Source organism: Pseudonaja textilis, chromosome 8 (assembly GCF_049901715.1).
Source record: "Pseudonaja textilis isolate UNSWEBS1 chromosome 8, rPseTex1.2, whole genome shotgun sequence".
NCBI classification, from domain to species: Eukaryota; Metazoa; Chordata; class Lepidosauria; order Squamata; family Elapidae; genus Pseudonaja; species Pseudonaja textilis.
Window position 1 is genome coordinate 53,225,007 of NC_141997.1, and position 23,512 is coordinate 53,248,518.

A 23,512-nucleotide genomic window follows, 5' to 3' on the forward strand; every position below is an offset into this window, starting at 1 on the left:
TGGAGAAGCAATTTCATCTGAAAAAAAGAGAGCCACTTTCTGAAAGATAAAACTCCACTTCTCAAACAGGAAAGCCACAAAGGAATGTATTGGACGAGCCAAGCAATGCCCATTGCTTCATGCTTCAGTTCCGTTCTCCTTGAATGAGTGGGACTAAGGTAGGAAATACAGGACCTACGGAACAAAAGCTTGCTGGCACGTGTTGGAACTTGCTGGAACATGATAATATTTTGGCAGGCAGTCCAAGATATTCCACAGGGTAGCTACAGAGTTTCCTTTCAGAAGGTCTATCCATTCAGGGAGAAAGGCCCATCACCAAGCCCAGGCGGCCGATGACCCTGCGGCCGGCTGTTCCACAAACACATGACTTACAATGGCTGGTTTCTCATTTTCCCCCTGGAGTTTGGCTCCATGCATTTCTCCCCATTTCCCTAGCATTCCTCCCCCCTGTCCTTGGGACACTAGGCAGCACAGGGAGCTGATCTGGTTTCATGTCGCTTTCAAAAGAGGCTGGTTATTACTGCTATTCTGGCCTTCTGGTCATAAATAAAATTATTATGATTGACTTACTATATTCAGTCTTTCTTCCAACTGAGACTCAACCCAGAAAGCAGGGAAACCAGCCCTGAATTCCTTCTGGGGTGGACAGCCATAGAGGGGAAAGCCCTCCCACTGAAAGCAATGACGTTATAAGACAGGCGTGGCAGGTTTTCCACCTCCTTTGCGCTGCTCCCCCGCTGCCTCCATCCCATTTCTCAACCTTGTAGTAGTCCTAGGAAACCTTCCATCCACCCAGTATCCACCATCCCCCGCCCCCAACCTCCCTCGGCCCAGGTCCCTGGCTGACCGATGCTTAAAAGGCCAAATTCAGCATTCCTCCTAGCCCTCCTTCCTTGCAGCTCTACTGGCATCCAGCTCGGCTTATGCTGAACACAGAAAAAATTTCTGTCTCACCTTTCCATTCCTCTATTGTGTGCTCTCTTTCATCTAATTGCTTGTCTGGTATCTTTGGAGGAGGCTGGGAACAGAAGAAAGGTACAACAACTGAGCTAAAGAAAACTCTACGAACGAAAACAACAGATACAGCCAGTGTAAGAACGGACATGCAGTAAGCCTAGCTTAATAGCTTCCTCGAGTGACAAGAACCACACTGCAATTCTATGCCATTCAATCAGCAATCATTTTAAAAAAGACCACGATTATTATTATTTTTAGCAAGCGAAGATTTGGCTCTTTCATAAGTCCCAGCCCGCCTGCCCCCCCCGCCCCCCCAGTTACACAGCAAAGGAATAGCTTCAAAGTTTCCGTCCTGAAGAGCCCCTCCAGCTATAGCTCTGGGCCTCCCTGCCCCCACCCCCCACCCCCCTCCTCTACCCCAGAGCCTCCTTCCCTGCGCCCGAAGAGCCCGGGGTCCAAAGGGCCGGACTTACAGCTTCAGCTTCCGAAGGGTCGTACCAGACGTTGATGTAGGGGTGCTGCAGAGCTTCGTCCACTGAAATTCTTTTTGAGGCATCGATCACCAGCATTTTGGACAACAAATCTCTTGCCTGGCTGGCTGCAAGAGGAATGTTTAATGCAGAATCTATTTCAATATTTTGGAAAGTGTTATGTGAAATAGGAAAAAACCCAAATCGATTACACCAGTCAGTAGGAGCTGCAGTCCAATGTCTCATGGGAGGCAGATTTAGATAGAGAAGAGGCCGGCCGGCCGGCCTCCAGAGAGAACAAAAGGAGCCCAACTTTCCTTGGCTCCTGGAGGTGTCCGGGGAGACGAGTCCCCTTCCCCTTCAAAGTTGGTTAAAAAAACAGCCCCCGGCAACTAGAGACTCCGCTCTTGCTGGGTGCCCAGCATCAGAAGTAGCCGCTCGCCTGGCTTCCACTCAGCGGGAGGCAAAGCAGAGACACCGGAGCTGCCGCCGCTTCCTTCTTTCTGGCTGCGGCTGCTGCTGCCAGGGCTCACACGGCCAGGAGGACCCAAGGAAGCTGCCCCACAGGCTCAGGCAGAATTTCCCACCAGGGGACACAAATCAGGGAGAGCTGAACCTGCACTGAAGTTCCAGGTGTGAACAAGACTAACACCAAGACCAGATCAAGGGGGGGGGGCAAGGTTCCCACGCTCTACAGTTTTAAACTGGTTACAAACTTCTGATAATGAGACTGTAGAATAATAAAGAAAACGACATTATTAAAGACACAAGACACACGGTATTTGCCTATCAGCTCTGGAATCTCTTGCCAGAACCCTGTAGTTGGTAAAATTAAAGGGGGAAACTGAAATTTGAACTTACCAGGAGGAATCCTTCTGGTCAGCAAAGGGTGGACCTGATAGGACAGGAAAGAATTAACTCCTCTCCTCCTCAAGAAAGAAGGGCCAACAACAACAGAACGCAGCTCCACTCCCAGAGGAAGAAACTCTGACTCAGTAAGGAACTGGATTTCAGCTGTAATAAACTATCACAAAACGACCTCACGGCCAAAGCTAGCGCTGAGAGGACTTATGGCTGGCTAGCCTCAAGAGACCATCTCTAAAACACACACACACACACACACACACACACACACACACACACACTGGGGCAACCAAATGTCCCTCACCTGAAAGAGTGGGAGGGATTTGTGGGTCTGCTCAGCACGACACCAGCGTCCTCTTCTTGATCAGTGGAGAAATGGAGCCCATAGGAAAGAGGTTCCAAACGGTTCTCCTTTTCTCCCCCCCCCGAACAGCACCAGGCAAAGCCTGTGGCCAACCAAAAGACTGGAGCTGGGGTTCCAGGGTGAGAAAGAGCGAAGCCAGGTGCCTGCTGGGTTCCCCACTAGAGGAAGTCAGGAAGGCTGGGGGAGGGGATCGGGGGCTTGGGCAGAGAAGGAAGCGAAACAGGACCCAGGTGACCCAAAGCCTGCGGAAGCAACTGCTGTGGTTCATGGATCCGTCCCAGGAAGTGGACCCCAAGAACTGGATCCTGGGCAAGAAAGAAACCTTTAGGTATAAGAGGAGGTGGATGAATACACCAAAAATTGTGCAACCAGAAAAGGAATGCTTTCCCAAAATCCTGCCTGGGAGAGAGAAACTGGGGGACTAACACACTTGTAAACTGCCATAGTAGAAGGAGAAAGAGCTATTAGCTCTCGCCAGTCTAATCGGGTTTACACGTATTTCTATTTATTGTTCCATTTTTTAAAATCTTCTAAAAGTTGAACATTAAGACTAGAATAGGCAACTGATAAAAAAGTCATTTTATTTTTCAAGCCTTTCTAATTTTGATTGAAGTATGAATTAGTTGTAAACATGTCGTGTCACTGTAACCTTTTATATATATATTTTTGCTAAGATTTTTTTGCTTAAAAAAAGGCTATTTTAGAATGGATCCTATAGAGGTAATTATCCCACTCCATTGTGGTCAGGTTGCATTTGGAATACTGTGTCCAGTTTTGCAATTGAAAAAAACAACCTTATCAACAAACCGGAAAAAACTATCCTGGAGGTTTTCCAGAAGAGACTGGACAATTTAGGGCCTTCTGCCATGGGCAAGGGGGTTGGACTAGAAGACCTCCAAGGTCCCTTTTAACAACCCTATTATTCTGTGTTCTAAGATGATGAGGAACTGGGCATTAACTCCTATGTGCAGCAGTTAAAGGAACTACGTATATTCAGCCAACCAAAGAGAAGCCGGACAAACGAGGCAGTGGGATGAGACACAGGAAAATAATAAGACTCTGGTAAGAGGAGCCTGTGAGAGGAAGACCAGTTTGCCAGCTGAACAGGCGACTTCGTGTGGCATCTCCCCGAGTGCTGGAAAGACCACCTGGCCTACAAGGAAGGCCAAAAAAAGATGGGAGTAGAGGCACAGGGAGAAATAATGGCCAACGCATTAAACAAAAAAGAAACAAGCGAGGCCTGGCAGTGGCCGAGAGCAGGAAGGCCGAGGCAAGAGACAGAGGGGCTAATTCTGGCTGCACAAGGCCAAGCCTTCGGAAGGAATGCCTACCAGGCTAGAATCGAGAAGACAGGTTTGCCACATCTGCAAAGGGGCTGAAAAAACATGGTCTTACTTGCTTAGCTGCGGCAAGAAGATCTCGCACAGACAGCATGACGAAGTAGCAACAGTGGCACATTGGAATAGCTGCAAGAAATACCATTTGCTTGCCAAGGGAGAACTGGTGGGAGCACAAAACAAAGGAGAGAGAGAGAGAGAGAGAGAGAGAGAGAAGGGAGAGGGGGTGGGGAGAGAGAGAGAGAGAGCCCTGCCCCTGCCCCTTTCACCCCGCCCAGCGTCCACCTCTCTCTCTCTCCCAGGACTCAATAGGGGAACACAAACACCGAATCCAGTCTGGACCACACCTGGCTGGCTGCGTGGGGCCAGCCGCAACCGTTGGGGTGGGGGGGGTGCTGCCCGCCCTCCACTCTCAACGGCCGCCCGGCCGCCCGCAAGAGGCATGCCAGGCCTCTGGGCCTGAGGGAAGAAACCTTTTGAAGACCCACCCGGTGAACTGCTTGAAGGGGAGGTCAGCTTGTTCGCTTCAGCCCTCTCCCTGTTGGCCCCAGGAAGTTTATCAATATAAACTTAGAAGAAGCCAAGAGGTGAGACCGAAGCTTGCCCGCTTCGTTCATTCAAGAAAGAAAGACCTGCTGACCCCCGACCCCCGGGTGGCCTGCGCACTCAAGGTCGGGATAGGGCTGCAGCATTTGTGGCAGCCATTCCAGAGGAACTGAGGGAGACCCTGCCCTCTCCACACCCCTGGCACGAAGAGGGAGGAGAACGGGTTCTCCCTTCTCTAGCATGGCACGTTGTTGGCTCTGCCTCCTCAGGCCAAATAAGGCCGTCCTCTCTTGTCCTGTCCACTCACACCTCCTCCACTGACCAAGAAGCACCTATTGGTTACCACCTAGGCCAGCTAAAGTGTGGAAAAGCCCCTAAGTAGCCGGCAACTTTCCAGAGCATCGGTCTCTGGGTGGCATCAGTTTATCTAACTCACAGGTGAAGGGAAGGAAAATGCTACTTTCTCCTTGTGGCTGAGCCCAAAGTCCGAAGTGTCTCAGTGAGATTCCATAAATATTTGCGCTGCCTAGTTCCTGTTTAATATGAGGTCATGATTGTGGCTCCGTGGCTATTTTCAGGCAGTCTATCAGCTCGTCTTCAAATTGGAAATGACCGCTTGATGACATGTCATAGAGTTTCATAGAGCAACAGAGTTGGAAGGGACCTTGGAGGTCATCTAGTCCAACCCCTTGCTCAAGCAGGAGAGCTTCTATTCCAAATATCTGCCTCTACCTAGGATCGAACTCACAGCAGCAGCCTCTGAGAGGTCAAGCGCCATGCTCAAGGCACGCGTCATGCGCCAGCGCAACCAGGAGCAAGGAGGAGGAGTAAATGTTTCCCCCCTTCCGCTTTTCAACTGTTCTGCCCTGGGCTTTAGGCTATGGGGGCGTTGGCCTTGCTGCGACGGTTCCCTTCAACTGCTTGAGGGCCCTGCCAGAGGTGGGCTTCTGCCCAGGAGACCCTCCCCACCCCTTCTTGCCCAAACCCAGGCCTCCTTGGCACGCAGACAAGGACAAGGGGCCCTCCCTTTGGCAGAGAATTGGCTCTCCCTCCCACTCTCCCCCGGCCCCCTGCGACAGGGCTCACCCCCCCCCCCACCTCAGCCCTTTTGCTGCCTTGGCTCCCTAGAGGCGTTTTGCTGCCGCTCTGGCCGGCCCACCGGGAGGCCCAGTTCTTGGCTGAGCAGACTTTGCTCCACAAATGGGAAGCGGGAGAAAAACCTGAAATCCCAAGGAAGCACAACGTGGAAAAGCTGCTCCTGAAGGTAACAAACGGCTTCACAAGTCTCGGGGAACAGAAATCGCCGTCTGACTGAATTTCTGCCTACAGTTCTCACGGTTGTCGGTGGCCAAGGGAAAAGTGCTTCAATTGGCCAGGATCATTTTTGGCATTCGTGTCACCAAAATACCCCAGAGAACTCTCCTTCAACAAAGAGTCACAAGCCACCAGGTCTATTTCGATATTTACTTCTGGCATATTTGTAGTGACAGGTAATAGTAAAATAACCTGTGAATGTGAGGGAAGTAGCATTTTCTTTTTTATAAACCAGAAACTCATTTGCCTTCGTCTATAAACTTTTGCTTTTCTACAACAAAGGTAACACTGGGAGTAGTCCTATAAAACGTATAAAAGATCTTTAGGAGAGCTAGTTATTTATAGGAGAATGAGAATGTTTAACGAGGTAGATGCGATCCCAATGCTAAAAGAAAACTGGATTCTACCCATAGGAGCCTGCAATCCAATGCATCTTTTACTTTTATTATGTCTAAGGCAACATGTCAACATTAGCAGGAGAAAAAAATAATGGTATCTTACCTTTCAGTTTATTGTGGTCAGAATCAACTGGAAAGAGAACATCTGGAAAGAGTTTTTCAAAACTATAGCCAGCATATTTAGGCCTATTCTCCACATACGTCCTCACTGTTGGTTGCAGCTTCTTCATAAATTCAGGACAGGGTGTCCCTAGTTGTTCAATAACTTTATTCCACTGATCGATATCTGAAATCACGAAGCTAAGGAAATGTATGTATCTGGTGTTCAAACAAAGGCTATTACTACCATTCGCTCAGAAAAAGCGGTGAGAACAACAAGAAAAAAGGATTTGGGGCTTCCATAGCAATTCCACTCTTTAGTTTTGCTGGTCTACAAGAACAGATCCTCTCGACAAAAGCCGAGTAAATTCATGCCTGGGCTACGAAAATGTAGAAGAACCATATATGAGCAACTCAAAAAAACAAAAACAAAAAAATCCCATTTGCAATTGGAAAATAAGAAACTCATCCATTCGTCACACATATCAACTGTAAAGTGGCTTTCTGTTTTAATTCAACAACAAAAACCAGAAAAAAAATGTGATGAGAAGTTGTGTCTTTATTGAATGCGTGCCATTAAAAAAAATAATCCTAAAATTGTTAGCAAATTCTGAGCAGGTAAGTGTAACTCACCTATTTCTGGTTTACTGTGCTCCTAAATAAAACAAAGGGTCCAGAGTGTTGGTAGCCCTTGGCAACGAGGAGGCGGAGAACTTGGAAGATTTCAACACAAACGCTCTGTCCTAATGCAGGAGGCCTTCCTGTGAATCTACGGCGCTTTTGTAGCACCACAAGAGGTGGGAGGGGGCTGTCAATGCATGTGCTTCACGGCTTATGCCTGGTCCAGGTTACCCCCATCTCACAACTGAAGATCGGGGGTAGGTGGGTCCCCCCCCCGCCGCCCATTTGCCTGCCATACCTTATGCAAGTCAACTATGTTTTTATAAAGTTCTCAACTAAAACATTTCATAATTATCAGGAAGACAATTCTGCTGATGTTAATATAGACCATATTTTTTGGTGTATAAGACACACTTCCTCCCTACCCCAAAAGTGGGTGGAAATGTCTGTGCGCCTTATACAGTGAATGTTGCCAAAGCTCCACCCACCCCCGGCTCCCACCCACCGGCCTCTGCCTCCCAGCCATTTGCCTCCTTGCAGCAAAGAGCAAACAGCCTGGCCAGCTTCAGCACAGCCTGATTTAGCACAAGCAGCTGATTGTCAGTTCAGCTGTTTCAGGCTGCAGGGATTGCCGTCGCCTATTGCTACCTCTGCACCCCACCCCACCCATTTTCAGCCTCCACATCCTGTTTTCGTCCATGCGGCTCATTTTTGGCCCATTCCGATCCCCACCGTCTGAAACGGCTGAAAATGGGGCAAGCGGAGGCCAAAAATGGGGCACGCAGAGGCGGCAATAGGCAACAGCAATCCCTGAAGCCTGAAACAGCTGATTGTTGGGAGGCAGATCCAACTGAGAATCAGCTGCTTGCGCTAATCAGGCTGTGCTGAAGCTGCCCAGGCTGTTTGCTGCAAGGAGGCAAATGGCTGGGAGGCAGAGGCAGATTTTTTTTCTTGTTTTCCTCCCCCAAAGCTAGGTGCGTTTTATACTTAGGAGCATATTATAGTCCGAAAAATGCAGTAATCTCTCTCTATAACGTTTGTCCTTTTCCCTTAGCCAAGAAGTGTTTTAGGAAAAGAAAGAGAAATGTCCCTTACTACGCTATTTGCTGCACTGCAAAGGGACAAGAGATTTGTTGTATAAAATGTGTGTGCTGTGCCAAAGGTGAAGGGCCTTCGCTGAATGAGGAACAAGCCCACCAGCCTCCCACACCCATTGTCTAGATTAGAACTCTCGATCCTAATTTGTCAAGCGGTGTATCCGATGCTGTCCATTCAAACTGTTACCTATTTCTTTTGGACCTGCTAGTTTAAACTGAAGAGTCTCTTGGCGATGTAATAATTTAACTTGTGACACCGACATTCAGAGGTGAATATTAAAATACATGCATCTATGAAAAATAAGGATGATTGAAATAGCTACTAACAGACGAGTCAAACAGTCAGGGAGAATAAAATCCAGGGGAAGCATCTGAGGCACCTACACTTGGAGCAACTGGCCCAACTTGTAAGAGGAACAATCAAAACTGTTTTCACATACAATATTAGCAAAATGTTGCATAGCAACATTATTAGAAAAGAAAGCCAAACACTTGAAAGTTTGGCAGGAATACAAAGAAGTGAAGATGAAACTTATGTTGAGGGACAAAAACCGATTTCTCTGGAAGTCCACCAGTAGCGTTTAAGATCAAACTCAGACAAGGTATTCTTGGCTGACCAAACTCTTAATAAAAGACATTTTTTCTTGTATACCAAATTGTATGAAAACATATTTGTCAACACAGCTTATCAGGCCATTAAATTATCTAATGTGCTTGGGTGGGTATGTAAAACGTAATGTTTGGGTTAGAAAGAAAAACGGTGGAGAAGATTTGTCTGCTCAGGCTTCTCCTCAAGGCCCCAGGAAGGATACGGTCTGTGCCCGGAAATAAAACACCACCTTTGATCATTTCTCCCATGATGCACCCCACTGACCAAATGTCAACTGAAATCAAAAGGCAATGACATTAACTGAGTGGAAGGAAACAAAAAAGGGAGTTTGAGAAGGAAGCACACAAACAAAACGGCCGGGGACAACAAAGAGGGAGGCAGGAGGAACGTAAATGGATAAAAATGAGCCACCATCCCAGTGGAGACTATTTCCTACTGCTAGATGCAGCCTTAACAGAATCAATTTCTAATTTTTATATTTATCAGAAATAAATATTAGGGCTTTAAGAAACAAATACTCTGTCAAACTTATATCCCAAGAAGGAACATTAAAAAAAAAAGAGAGAGGAGAGAAGACAGCTACCAGAAGAAATTAATTACCAAAAATTCATCCCGCTGCAGAAGCACAAGGATACAGTCCCTTCCAGGAAAGAGGATTTTGTGGCAAACCATTTCTCCCATAATGCACCCAACAGACCATAAATCCACTATGTTTGTAGCACAAAAAGAAGAAGCAAAGCAAACTGTCACTGGAAATTAAAAGAAGCAGCAGGACATGACTGCATCTTACGGCAACAAAAGCATTAACAAAAGGGAAAAGGAATCATGAGGTCGGGGGTGGGGGGGGTGGGGGGGTGGGATGTGTTTCCAGAACATACACAGGACTCCCACCACCAAAACACCTCCTGGGCAAGGAAAAGAGGAGGAGAGGCTGCTGTGGGATAACATCCCCCTTTGCGTATGTTACTCTCTCTCAGAATAAATTCTAACACTTTCAGAATTCTTGCATTATAATCTACCTCAAATAAAAGATAAATAGTAAGAAACTGAATTATTTAAGAAAGCCAGTACAGAAGAAGCACAAATGTTATTAGCAATGAGAATCAGCAATTGGCAGCTTAAAAATTAATAAACTAAAATTAGTGTCAAAAATTGAGGTTTTATGGGGAAAGGGGGTCCTTTTCTCCAGAGGGGGGGCTGTGGGGGCATGTCTGTGTATTTTTGGGATCCAATCTTGGAGCAATTAAAAGCAAAGTCTGGCGGTTCCCCAGGCTGGGTCTGGGCTCAGAAGCTAAGCTGGGTCGGGTCAGGCCAGGACGTCAGTGGGAGGACCCCCCCCCCTTCCAGGCTGGGGTGGGAAGTGAGATAATGAGCCACTTCCACCATGTGGACAGGAAACTGGGATGAAGGAAATTTTGCTTTTATTTTTCTTGCACCGAGATAAGCAGCCATGATCCATACTGTGGCAATATAAGTGTTAGGTGTTCCTGTTCAGAAGAGTGTTCAAAAGTGCTCTTGAGCTTACACACAAATGGTATGTGTGCGTGCGTGTGTGTGTAAAGGCTGCGATCCGTTGCCCTGAGTCAAGCATACTCCCTGGGTTCACAGAATTTCCTTGGTAACAAAACCAAAATACACTGCTCAAAAAAATAAAGGGAACACAAAAATCTGAATGAATGAAATATTCCTATTAAATACTTTGTTCAATACATAATGTGCTGACAACAAAATCACACAAAAATTATCAATGGAAATCAAATTTAGCAACCCATGGAGGTCTGGATTTGGAGTTACACTCAAAGTGGAAAAAAACACTACAGGCTGATCCAACTTTGATGTAATATCCTTAAAACAAGTCAAAATGAGGCTCAGTAATGTGTGTGGCCTCCACGTCCTGTATGACCTCCCTACAACACCTGGGCATGCTCCTGATGAGCTGGCGGATGGTCTCCTGAGGGATCTCCTCCCACACCTGGACTAAAGCATCCCCCAACTCCTGGACAGTCTGTGGTGCAATATGGCGTTGTTGGACGGAGCGAGACAAGATGTCCCAGATGTGCTCAATTGGATTCAGGTCTGGGGAACGGGCAGGCCAGTCCATAGCATCAATGCCTTCGTCTTGCAGGAACTGCTGACACACTCCAGCCACATGAGGTCTAGCATTGTCTTGCATTAGGAGGAACCCAGGGCCAACTGCACCAGCAAGTGGTCTCACAAGGGGTCTGAGGATCTCATCTCGGTACTTAATGGCAGTCAGGCTACCTCTGGCGAGCACATGGAGGGCTGTGCGGCCCCCTAAAGAAATGCCACCCCACACCATAACTGACCCACTGCCAAACCAATCATGCTGGAGGATGTTGCAGGCAGGCAGAATGTTCTCCACGGCGTCTCCAGACCCTGTCACGTCTGTCACGTGCTCAGTGTGAACCTGCTTTCATCTGTGAAGAGCACAGGGCGCCAGTGGCGAATTTGCCAATCTTGGTGTTCTCTGGCAAATGCCAAACGTCCTGCACAGTGTTGGGCTGTAAGCACAACCCCCACCTGTGGACGTTGGGCCCTCATACCACCCTCATGGAGTCTGTTTCTGACCATTTGAGCAGCCACATGCACATTTGTGGCCCGCTGGAGGTCATTTTGCAGGGCTCTGGCAGTGCTCCTCCTGTCCCTCCTTGCACAAAGGCAGAGGTAGCGGTCCTGATGCTGGGTTGTTGCCCTCCTACGGCCTCCTCCATGTCTCCTGATGTACTGGCCTGTCTCCTGGTAGTGCCTCCATGCTCTGGACACTAGGCTGACAGACACAGCAAACCTTCCTGCCACAGCTCGCATTGATGTGCCATCCTGGATGAGCTGCACTACCTGAGCCACTTGTGTAGGTTGTAGACTCCGTCTCATGCTACCACTAGAGTGAAAGCACCGCCAGCATTCAAAAGTGACCAAACCATCAGCCAGAAAGCATAGGAACTGAGAAGTGGTCTGTGGTCACCACCTGCAGAACCACTCCTTTATTGGGGATGTCTTGCTAACTGCCTCTGCTTTCCACCTGTTGTCTATTCCATTTGCACAACAGCAGGTGAAATTGATTGTCAATCAGTGTTGCTACCTAAGTGGACAGTTTGATTTCACAGAAATGTGATTGGAGTTACATTGTGTTGTTTAAGTGTTCCCTTTATTTTTATTGAGTAGTGTAGTTTGCCATTCCTTCTTCAACTTTCTAATTTAGAATCCAGCCCTGGGAATCCCTGGCACTTCCCATTCAAGCACTAACCAGATCCCTCCCTGCTTAGCTCTTTGGGGATCAGTCATGGAGAAGCAGAGGCATCCACAGAAAAACTATTTGGCTTTAGGCCGAAGGAACTTCACTTCCTTCTAGCTGACCGCAGGGAGGGCAGAGCATGGACAAGGCAATCGACCGAGATCCCTCTCAGTATTGATACAATTCCTTGGATAGAAATCCTTTGGGGATCAGGAAAGTGTTTCTTTTCTCCCGGCCCTTTTAATATATTGTTCTAATATTTTATAACTATTAGAAGTATTCCTACACTGTACTTCATCAAAAGAAAATTCCTTTCAGTAAAGTAAAAAGAACAAAATTGCAGACAAACAAGATGAAAACAAACAATTAGAGAATGCCGGAGAGACCCTAAACTTTCCAATATTATATTTTGTCATCTGTGTCATGCAAAGGTGCCCCCAATCCTCAACTCATGGAGCTCATCAAGGAGAACACTGCCGTGTGTGTGTGTGTGTGTGTGTGTGTGTGTGTGTGTGTGCGTGTGTTATTAAAATCAGCTTAGAGATAAAAAATGGTAGCACTTAATCATGGAGAAAATGACCAACTTGGACTTCGAAGTATTTTGCAAGTATATGACTGCACGTCTCTATGGTTTATAAAAGCACGGTTGGCAGAGTAGTCACCCTACTAACCCTCGGAAGTAATCAAAAGGGCTCCACTCTATATATACTGGTGGGGAGGTTGGTTGTGTTGTTATTTCTTGCTTGGTTGATGGAGTTGGTGTTTGCAGATTGGTTGGCTTTTCTGTGATGTGATATCCTGAGCGGGTGGCTGTGATGTGCCGCTCAGGATATCACATCGCGGAACTCAGGAGGTTACTCCACAAAACCTCAGGATGTTATAACACAGCCAACAACACAGGATGTCACAACAATAGAACTCAGAAGGTCATCACACAGCCTATGACCCAGGTCATTACAACCCAGGAGATTACAGCACAAGACCCAGGATGTCAAAACAATAGAACTCAGAAGGTCATTACACAGCCCATTGCCTGGTTCGTTAAAACACAGGAGGCTGATAAGACACACAGCCAATACCTCAGCCACACATGTTCTTACGAAAAAGCCAGCCAATCTGAAAACATCAACTCCATCAACCAATCAAGAAATGACAACATAGCCAACCTCCCCACCAGTATTTATAGAGACGGCAGCTCCGATCACGCTTTGCTCGCACAAGCATGAAGCCCAAAGCACCAGCCTGAAGATGGCGAATGGGACCTCGTCAAAACGTCGCCAAGATACTCTCAACCTGACACGGGAAAAGACCCGAACATGCCAAGACCTGCATACCTGTACCCGTGAAAATCTATGAAAAGATTATAGCTAGATAGAAATGGAAATATATATATATATTCCCTTTTATGAACCCTAGTACAAAGAGGGGCATCTTCTCATTCCTTCAATCCACAACAATGGCACTGTGTCAAAAGTCATTCTTTTGCAGCTGTGAAAGCAGGGAAAGCTCAAAGGTGGCACGTGAAATAAAAAGTTACCTTATCCTGCAGGTCTGTCCCGTGTAATGGGCTGATACAATTTTCTTCTTCTACCCTTGTTTCAAAATGGGCAGCATGAACTACAGTGCTAACCAGGGGTGGGATGCTACCGGTTCTGTCCTGCTCTATAGAACTGGTAGCACTGAAGAACCAGTTCTGTGTCTGCTGCTGTTTGGCTCACCCACCCGCCCACCCAGGCTCTTGCCTAACCTTTATTTCCTGCTTTTTCAACCTCAGCTGCTTTGCGCAACACAGCTGAGGTTGAAAAAGCAGGAAAAAGGTGGCTTTTTAAATGCTGCGCATCCGCGTGCAGTGCTTTCCAGTTGTCCGGGCGGCACAGCTTAAGGTTTTTAGCATGCGCGCATAGTGCGTATCTGGTCCACAAACTGCACATGCAAAACATAGTCACCGAACAGGTATTAACACCGGTTGAATCCCCACCCCTGGTACTAACCATACCCTAAGCTGCCCAGACGGCAGGTGGGACCAGCGGCTCAGCTGCTCACTCGCCTGCAGGAACCCCAGGGGCAGCCCCCCCCCCATGGCCTCAGAGGACCTGCCTGACCATGTCATGTGACCGTGTCCCTTAGCCAGACATGGCGGACCCAGGTGCTGTCATTAAGCAACGGCTTCCTGTGCGTAGTTAAGCTTAATTTTAGCCGCTTTATAGAAGTAGGAGTTATTTTTCACATTTGAAGAACACAGAAACTAAGAAAAAAAAGCACTGTCCCAACACCATCAACATTAAGGTGCTTCCAACACGAAACACTGAGACTAAACACACGGCAGATTCTGAGAATGCGTTAGGTTTTAACAGCTAAGTAAAGCATAAAATGAGGCACATGAAAAGCTGAGAGAGGAAGCCAAGGAATGGAATGACAAAAAGACGCTGTCTAGCAATCAAAACATGAGGCTCCTAACCGTTTTCTTTGTATCCCATTCCAAGGATGACTTCTGGTGCTCGGTAGTAGCGCGTCACAACGTAAGGAGTCATCATGAAGCTGGTCCCGGCTGTTCTGGCCAGCCCGAAATCTAGAATCTTCAGCGTGCAGTCAGCTTTCACCACAATATTGCTAGGTTTTAAATCCTTTGAAGAGAAAGACGTGAAATCCAAGGAATATCAAAAGCAGGATACAAAAAAGAAATCAGCTCAACAACTACGACCACGCTCGGCAGCATGTACTCCTCTTTAATAACTTCTGCAAGTTATTACACACATTCTTCTTTCAGCTCTCAGAAGGAGGGAAAATACACAGCTCTGAAATTGACAGGAAGGGCTGTTGCTGGCATCGGCCCTTCCTGGAGGAGATGTAATGCCCTTTGCATTTCTCATTTAATAAGGAACAGGGGATTAGTCACGGAGCCGCTTACAAAGCGACTTGACGCAGTAGTCCTTTCCTACTCTCTAGTTAATAAAGTTAAGGCATGTGAGCTAACTGAGAGAACTTATGTAAAAAAGTACATTCTTCCTTCAGTGGAGTTCAACTCTAGACAGAAAACAGGACGAGATGAGCTAATTCTACTGTCAAGCCCAAAATTGACATATGTGTAGCCATTTTAGTTAGGCTTAATATATATATTCTTTTCCTTACTTTCTCTGTGGCAGTCATGGGGGAAGGGTTTCGGGCTCGCCACATTCCTAATGGGGGAGGAGTGGAGATAGAGTTGTCTAGGCTAGGTGATCTTCCTTCCCGTGGGAAACGAGCTGTCCGTGCTTGGGCCCCTGGAGGTGGAGATTTATGACATCAAGCATCATTGAATTATTTCTATTGGAGAACGTGACTTTTGGGGTTGTTTCTAACTTGTAATATTGTGGGGTAATTCCGGGTTGTGTCAGATCTGGAATTACCATGGACTTTGCCAATTTGATACTTTTCTAAATAAAAGAAATCTTTTTTGAAGATGGACTTTGTATTTTTCTTTTAAAATGGATTTCATCCCTTGGAAACCTGATATCTAGTTTATTCTAAGGATACCCTAGCAGAATCTTGCAAGCCCGAAAGTTCTGCCACCACTTCCTGCCATCAGTTGGCTTGATCCATCAGGATGGATCCCTCCCAGTGACCTTTCTCTGATGGTTAACCCACTGGGGGCTCCTGCAAATCTTGTCTGATTGCTTTCTAAGTAGCCTCTCTTCCAGACTTCTTCACCAAGGTCACCCACTCATTCCACTACCCCTAGTTATTTTTCTGCCCTTCCTCCATGATCCTCTTCAGAATTTCCAGTCAGGTTTCTTTATAGGGCAAAGCCCTAATAGTCCCCGATCCTCTCATCCAAATGCTTAGTCGGATCCAACCCTGCTTAGCTTTTCCAATAGCACCTCTGGTTGGCTATGTACCACCTCCTTCTGGGAACTGCACAAACAGTAGAATTCTTGGACGTTTTTAATACAGAAGACAGATGAAATGTGTTTTCACATCCACCATTACATCCAGAATATTTAGTGATTAACTAAATAGCATCCCTCTTAGAATAGAATGCAGTCATATTTATCATGCCTAGACTTCAGTTGTACCGAGAAGATGATTTAAGAATAAATCCAGTTAATTAAAAGCAACTGACACAAATACTAGTCAAGTGTTCTATTTGAGAGGAAGCCTGTAAAATTGGCCCAGATACTCTTTCAGGTATATTAAAATCTGCTTAGTTTAATAAAGAAAAGGAAATCACGAGAGACGTAGAACGACAGAAATGACCTCACTAACCCTATGTATGATTCCAGCTGAGTGGAGGTGCTTGATGCCACACAACATCTGATACAGCAAGTAGGACATCCGTTCGTGGTCAAGCTCCATCTGGATGACTTGGCAGAGATTGGCATCCATGAGCTCCATCACTATGTAACTTGGGAGGGAGGGGAAACAGGCAGTGAAGGGAAATGGCCGAATGGCAGTCTCATCGTATCGTCAGTTGTGCATTACTATAGTTAACACAGGCTTCCAAAAAATTTATACTTACACATCTTGAAATTCTTCCAGTGATTTCTGTGGAGTGAACACGTTTAACAGACCAATTATCTATGAAAAAGAAAAAAGGTACCGTAATAAGCACACCATTTTTGATTATCATTTATATAAAAAGTAAAAAATAAGCTGCAAAACTGGAGAATCTGATCAACTTAATCTTAAAGCACTAAAATCTTATATTGTTTGCTAATTTACACCTAGTTTACAATACTGATCAATTTTATCTCTACTGTTGAAAAATGCCCCGATTTAGAATTCAATGGTCTAGAATGGAAAGAGAAAATCATTCTCGAGTAGTTAGTGCAAAATTAACTTGAATAAACAAACCATAAAACAAGAAAATGACAGGTGTGTGCATGTGTGGTTACGAGAAAGTTAATACCTAAAAGGAACCAGTGAATTATGCAGGCAGATATGAGGCCTCTCTCTCTCTTCCTTAACTATGCACCGTTTCTAAAACGTAAAGAAGCTAAGAGAAAATTGTTCAACTGACTCCCAATTTAACTTAATGCCAGGTATAAATGTATATAGCTATATAGTATCCTCCCAGAAAATTCAGACAAAAGAGACATGATCTTTGAAAAGTATCCCTATGTAGTCTACAGGGATTCCCCCACGCAAAATAAAACGGCTGCCCACTGCAGGATCCTAGTTAATTATTTTGTTTTTCTAGAAAACCAGGAAATTCAGGGCTGAGAAATCATTCAGTCTGGCCATATGTGAAGCCAAACGAAACGTTTTATAACCACCCATCTTTTCTCAGCTAGTGAATAATGACGCATGGCAGCTTTGGGGCTAGATAGGAAGCAGGGAGGAGAGGCTCATGTCCCTCCTTCCCAGAGACTTGAGCTCAATCTGTGTGTGTGTGTGTGTGTGTGTGTGTGTGTGTGTGTGTGCGCGCGTGCGCTTCAACTCTTCTTAATTTATCTTTACCCTTGAATGGTAAAGACAGCAAAAGAATCACTTCCTAAAGGACAACTTTGATATTATCTTTAAGTCTGCACAAATATACTTACATTTTTGTGGTTTACACACTTCATGAGGACCAATTCTCGATAGGCTCTTTTAGCATGCGTCTGATTTTGAAACGGCCGGCTGAGTTTCTTGATTGCAACATTTCTTTCAAGAAGAGCGTCATAAGCTGCACTGTGAATAAAAGAAAAATGCCATCACTCACAAGCATGCAACCGAGCACCGCCAGAAATGGATTCAAAAGGTATTTATCAAAATTATATTAGCAGTCCATAATTTCAGCTTAGATGACAGAATTCAATAAGGGCATACGCAAGAGCTGAAGCATGAATTTTAGGTATGAACCCAAGAGGAAATCTGGAGCCAGATCAGGCAGAGTAAATTCTACACTTACTGCAATATGAGCTATTAATATTTTTGTTCTTCTCCAGAGGAACCAGGGACACGGTATCGTCTACAGGACTAAATGATTCTGATTTTTTCCAGACAATGGAGCCCGTCTCTTCTTCAGTGCTCAAGGGCTTCAATTAGACATGGCTGCTGCCATTTACCATTTTCCCCACTGAAAAGTTAACACTTAAAAGAATTTAACAGAATGTACCACCCTGTTGAAGCACCATCTGGAATTAAAAGCAACTTCATGTGGAAAAAAAAAGAACCTTGGAATGAAAGGCCACATAACAAAGAACCTCCTCTCTTTTCCTGAGTCCGTAGAGGCCCACGAGCAGCCTCCAATGAACAGGAATCCCATCTGTGAGGGAACAAATTGGAGTTTCCTCTTCTTTATTGCTTCCCATCTGAAACTCTGATTCTATTCAAGAAGAAGCTCCTTCGTCTCTATGGAGACATTGCGGGTGGGGTGAGGGGAGGGAATTCCTCTCTTCCAGGGAAGGGTGCTGGCTGGGGAAAAGACTGTTTCACTCTGTCCGGTCCAAAATGATGGCAGGGTGTTGGATGAAAGGGACTGAAAGCCAGAATAAAAGCGGGACACCTTTACGGCAAGCACGGAGTTGATCCTATATAGACTACTTCTTCCTAGAAAGGAAATCAATATTGCTCCATCTTTGATTGTCTTCTCTTCTTCAATAAAAAGAGATTATTTCACTGGGGAAAATGCCTTACCATACTATCCCCTGTGCACCTGAACCAATTGGCTTCAGATTCTGGTATCGCTTTAATACGGTGAAAGTAGAATCTCCAATTTCAACACTGTAGAAGTTACTTTCACGCTTGCTTCTGCTCATGATGCCTCCAGCTGACGAGCTTAAGCTAAAAGACACCAACCTGCAACACATAAATCAACATTTTCCAGACTCTCACAAAATGGCACATAATCCTATCATGCTTTTCTTCACTACATAAACAAAAGAAGAATGCTACTAAATTGCACGGAGGAACATCAGGTACATACTTCATGGTTTACATTAGTTAAGTAATGAGCAGAATTATTTTCTGTTCAACTCTAAGAAAATTTGGCTTTCATTTCTACGCCAATCTGAATTAAATTGCACATTCACATAAATGATTCTACAATCTCAACCTTTCATTCCCACATCCATAGTGTCATGTCAAGAATTTAGGAGTATGCAACCTGATTTTGCAACCAATCATCTGTGACAGTCCCACAAAGCAACAATGCAGAAAAAACAAGACTACTTCCCAGTTCTACCCTTTCCAGAGGCAGCTGACCCTAAATTGCTTAGCAAAAAAAAAAAAAAAGGGGGGGGGCAACTAAACACCCTACTGAATATTGAACACAGATCACCAGGGCCCGATGGATTACATCCCAGAGTTTTAAAGGAGCTGGCAGAGATCATCTCAGAACCACTGCACCATATCTTTCAAAAATCCTGGAGCACCGGGGAACTACCAGAGACCTGGAAAAGAGCTGATGTGGTTCCCATCTTCAAAAAAGGAAAAAAACAGACCCAAGAAACTATAGACCAATCAGGCTAACATCAATACCTGGGAAGATACTGAAAAAGATAATAAAAAAAACAGAGCTGCCAACATTTAGAAACAAGTAAAGTAACAACTACAATCAGCATGGGTTTGTTAAGAACCGATCATGCCAAACCAATCTTATTTCATTCTTCAACATAGTGACTAAATTAGTAGACCAGCAAAATACTGTGGACATAATATACTTAGATTTCAGCAAGGCATTCGACAAAGTAGACCACAACCTACTTCTTAGTAAGTTAGAAAAAAGTGGAACAGCTAGCCCCACCACTAGATGGGCTCGCAACTGGCTAACAAATCGTACTCAACCAGTAGTTCTTAATGGGTCTAAGTCTCCATGGAGGGAAGGAAGCAGTGGGGTGCCACAAGGTTCCGTCTTAGGCCCAGGACTCTTCAATATCTTCATTAACGACTTAGATGAGGGAACAGAAGGGGAACTTACCAAATTTGCAGATGATACTAAGCTGGCAGGAATAGCTAACACCCAAGAAGACAGGCTCAAGATCCAGATGGATCTTGACAGACTAGAACACTGGGCCATATCTAACAAAATGAAATTCAATGTAGAGAAAAGTAAAATCCTCCACTTAGGCAAGAAAAACCAAAAGTACACATATAGACTGGGTGAAACCAGGCCCAATAGCAGTAACTGTGAGAGGAATCTTGGAATCCTAGTGGACAACCAGCTAAATATGAGCTAGCAGTGTGCAGCAGCCGCCAAAAAAGCCAATGCTTTTTAAGTTGCATTAACAGAGGGATACAATCGAGATCAAGGGAGGTACTAATACCATTCTATAAAGCCACACCTAGAGTACTGCATCCAGTTTGATTAAAAAAGATATTGAGACTCTAGAAAAAGTACAGAGAAAAGCAACCAGGATGATTAGAGGACTGGAGGCTAAAACATGATGAACGGTTGCAGGAACTGGGCATCATGGCTAGTCTAGTAAAGAGAAGGACCAGGGGAGACAGGAGAGCAGTCTTCCAATATTTGAGGGACTGCCACAGGGAGGAAGGGGTCAATCTATTTTCTAAAGCGCCTGTAGGCCAGACAAGGAATAATGGATGGAAACTGAACAAGGAGAGATTTAACCTGGAAATCAGGAGAAACTTTCTGACAGTGAGAACAATCAACCAATGAACAGAAGTTGCCCTCCGAAGTTGTGGGAGCGTCATCACTTGAGACCTTCAAGAAGAGATTGGACTGCCATTTGCCAGAAACGGTGCAGGGTCTCCTGCTTGGGCAGGGGGTTGGACTAGATGACATACAAGGTGCCTTCCAACTCTGATTTATCTGTTAGATTTGTTAGAATATTTTCAAGCATTTTCAAAAGCCTCTTGTCCCACATCACCATTTCAAATTACACCATGTTGGAAGAGGCCATTTGGCCTAATGTCATGCTCAGTGTGGGAATCCAAATTAAGGCATTCCTGACAGAAATTGTTTTTTATTGTATACAAACAGAGGAAAAGAATCTACCAAATTCCCTAATTGGCTGCACTGCACTTACCATTAGTGATTCTTTTCCCCCCTAAAATTCAGCCTGAATCCACCTTCTTGTAGCTTAAATCCATTATTCCAAGTCCTGCATTCTGAAACGATAAAAAAAGGAAATCTCAGCCTTCTTCAATGTGACAACTTCAGAGATCTAATCAGCACTATCATCTCTAATCTGTGCAAAGGTATGTTTCCAATTCCTTCCATTTCCGGTCTTGGCTTCTAGTCCCTTTGAGGGCCCTCCTGGGAGTTGCTTTTAACCCCCTGAGTGTGGGGCCCAGGACAGGCAGCCTCAAACCACCCTGATCTTTGAAGCGCTTGTTCATATTCAGTTTGCAATCAGCTTCTATTCTTTTTCACACATGGTGTCAGCAAGGCAGGCACATCTTATTCTATACTGCACATTTAATTTGTAGACAAAACCTGGAGGGAAATGCAAAGGACACAGAAGTCACTGTTCCTTTCAGCTGACTTGTCTCCTCCATCAAGATCATTTTGAATCCGGCTTCTGTTTTTTACAGGACCAGCTAAGCCACCCAATTCTGTATGGTAGGCATAATAAACCTTTAACTCGCCAGCTACGTTAACAACGTGAGCCTTGGGGAGCAGAGGGCCCAGGGTTCGACCCCCCACCTTCCAGGGTTGTCTTTATTTCCCCGTTTTAGGTCATTTGACATCCTTCCTTTCCTGATAATAATTGTGCCCCCTCCTCCGGGTGGGAATCCAAGGAATGCTCGGATACCGGGAGGGCTGAAGGGCCAGGGACGGACCAGGGCGACGCCCCCCACCCCGAATTCCCCCGAAGGGAAGCCCCGGGCATGGAGGGATCAGGCCCCTCGGGCGAGGGAGGGAATCTCCCCCCCCCCCGGAACCAGCCAGGATCGACGCGCTTCTAAGCCTTAGTTTCCCACCGCCATTCGCCGTAAGCCCGCTCTCGGCTCTGCGCGTCCGCAGACTGCCTCGCCTGCAAAAGAGAGAGCGGGGATCGTTTCGTGGTCCCGCACGGATGGGTGTTGCAGGCCAAGAGGCCCGAAGGATTGTGGAATTAAATCTGCATCTCCACCATTTTGAGGCGTGGGTTTCTTTTCCATTTCAAAATCTGACCTTAAAAATAACAAACCAGGACTTCATTCCCAGAGCGAAGGAAGCCGCCGCCGCCGCCGCCGGGAGACGCGGTCACCATCCGCTCAGCTCTGCACCTGCCCGGACGCCGCCCGCCGCCGCCTCAGCCCGGCCCCGAAAGAAGGAGGCCAAGGCCTCCACAGGGCAGTTGGGCTCGGGGGCGGGGGGAGGCTCGGGCGGCGCAGTCCAGGCGCGGGACGGGACGGGGGTGGCACCCCGGAGCCGCCGCCGCCTCTCCGCTCCTCACCTTGGCCGACCCCCACGCCCACTTCAGACAGGCCGAGCTCCCGCCTTGCTCGGCCCTGCGAACCGGCCACGGGCCCAGCAGCCCCCGGGGCGCTCAGGTGCACCGCTCGCCGCCGCGCCCTCCGGGTCGGCGCCGACAGGAAGGAAGGAGCCGCCGCTGCCGTCGATGCGGCCTCTCTGGCCGCCGCCTCTCCTCCTCTCCGCGGAAGCGACTCCGCCCCGCCCCTTCCTCCTCTCCCTCCTCCCCCCCCCTCCCGGGCACCTGGAGCGCCAGCCAGCCAACAGGCCCGCCCACCCGCCTGACGTGCTGCGCGCCACCTGCGCCCGCCCCTTCCGCTGCCAGGAGGAGGAGGAAGAGGAGGGTGGGCGTCAGTCTTCGCGAGTTGCGCGCGCCTGTGCGGGAGCCTCGAGTTGAGGGGCGGGAATCCTCTCTAGCAGCAGCGGGGGGACCCGGGCGGACCCTGGGAAGAAGGGGTGCAGGTTGGGCGACACCTGGCTCAAAAGCAGCAACCCTGCTGGAGGGAGTCCAAGTCACGGAAGCACGAGCCAGCGGCCAAAAAAGCTTCACCCCACCTCCCCAAATCCTCGGTTGGATGAACAGAGGCATTGAGTCAAAACCACGTGAAGGATTAGCGCCGCTTTATCAATGAGGCCCCACCTGGAATCCTGCATCCAGTTTTGGTCCCCGCATTGCAAAGCAGATGTGGAGACTTCGGAGGAAGCGCAGAGAAGAGCTGCTCAGAGGATTAGAGGCCTGCAGAGTAAAGCATAGGATGGCCGGACTAGAGAAAAATGAAGGACTGGGGATGACACGATGGCAGCTCTGTTCCAATATCTGAGGGGCTGCCCCAGATAAGAGGGGTGGGGTGTCAACCTATCCTCCAAAGCCCCTGAGGGCAGGAGAAGCAGCACCGGATGGAAACTCATCAAGGAGAGAAGCAACCTGGAATTAAGGAGGAATTTCCAATCAACCAGTGGAACAGAAGTTGCCTCCAGAAGTTGTAGGTGCTTCATCGCTAGAGGCTTTTAAGAAAAGATTGGATTCCAGCTGTCTGAAATGGTACAGGGCTGTGATGGTGAACCTATGGCACGCATGCCAGAAGTGGCACGCAGAGCCATTTCTCTGGGCATGCCGGCTGTCACCCGTTGTTCTTCTGGTTTCTGGCATGCACATGTGCTGGTCTTTGCGTGTGCATGCGTGCCAGAAACTGGAAGACCAGGGGGCTGGCGCACATGCGCACATCCGAAACTGGAAGCTGAGCTTCCTGGTGTGTGCCGG

The 23,512-nt window shown here is 46.9% G+C and overlaps 1 protein-coding gene across 14 annotated transcripts in view; it reads right to left on the minus strand.

Annotated features, from left to right (window-relative positions):
• The window catches only part of MAPK8 (mitogen-activated protein kinase 8), a 24,601-nt gene extending 2,166 nt beyond the window's left edge, over positions 1-22,435 (minus strand). For 2 of the 14 annotated variants that reach the window (XM_087938121.1, XM_087938127.1), the window contains exons 1-12: positions 22,235-22,435; positions 20,879-20,960; positions 19,810-19,910; positions 18,528-18,689; positions 17,450-17,579; positions 16,426-16,484; positions 16,173-16,311; positions 14,389-14,554; positions 8,880-8,951; positions 6,354-6,536; positions 1,431-1,555; positions 955-1,018 (exon numbers count right to left, since the gene is read on the minus strand). In XM_087938121.1, the coding sequence (XP_087794247.1) occupies positions 955-1,018; positions 1,431-1,555; positions 6,354-6,536; positions 8,880-8,951; positions 14,389-14,554; positions 16,173-16,311; positions 16,426-16,484; positions 17,450-17,579; positions 18,528-18,649 (1,060 nt within the window). In that variant the 5' untranslated portion in view covers positions 18,650-18,689; positions 19,810-19,910; positions 20,879-20,960; positions 22,235-22,435. Of the gene's footprint in view, positions 1-954; positions 1,019-1,430; positions 1,556-6,353; positions 6,537-8,879; positions 8,952-9,312; positions 9,385-14,388; positions 14,555-16,172; positions 16,312-16,425; positions 16,485-17,449; positions 17,580-18,527; positions 18,690-19,809; positions 19,911-20,878; positions 20,961-21,969 lie in introns of all 14 variants that reach the window. The other 12 variants (XM_087938124.1, XM_087938131.1, XM_087938123.1 and 9 more) reach the window with 6 other exon arrangements.
• Between the last annotated feature and the right edge of the window lie 1,077 nt (positions 22,436-23,512).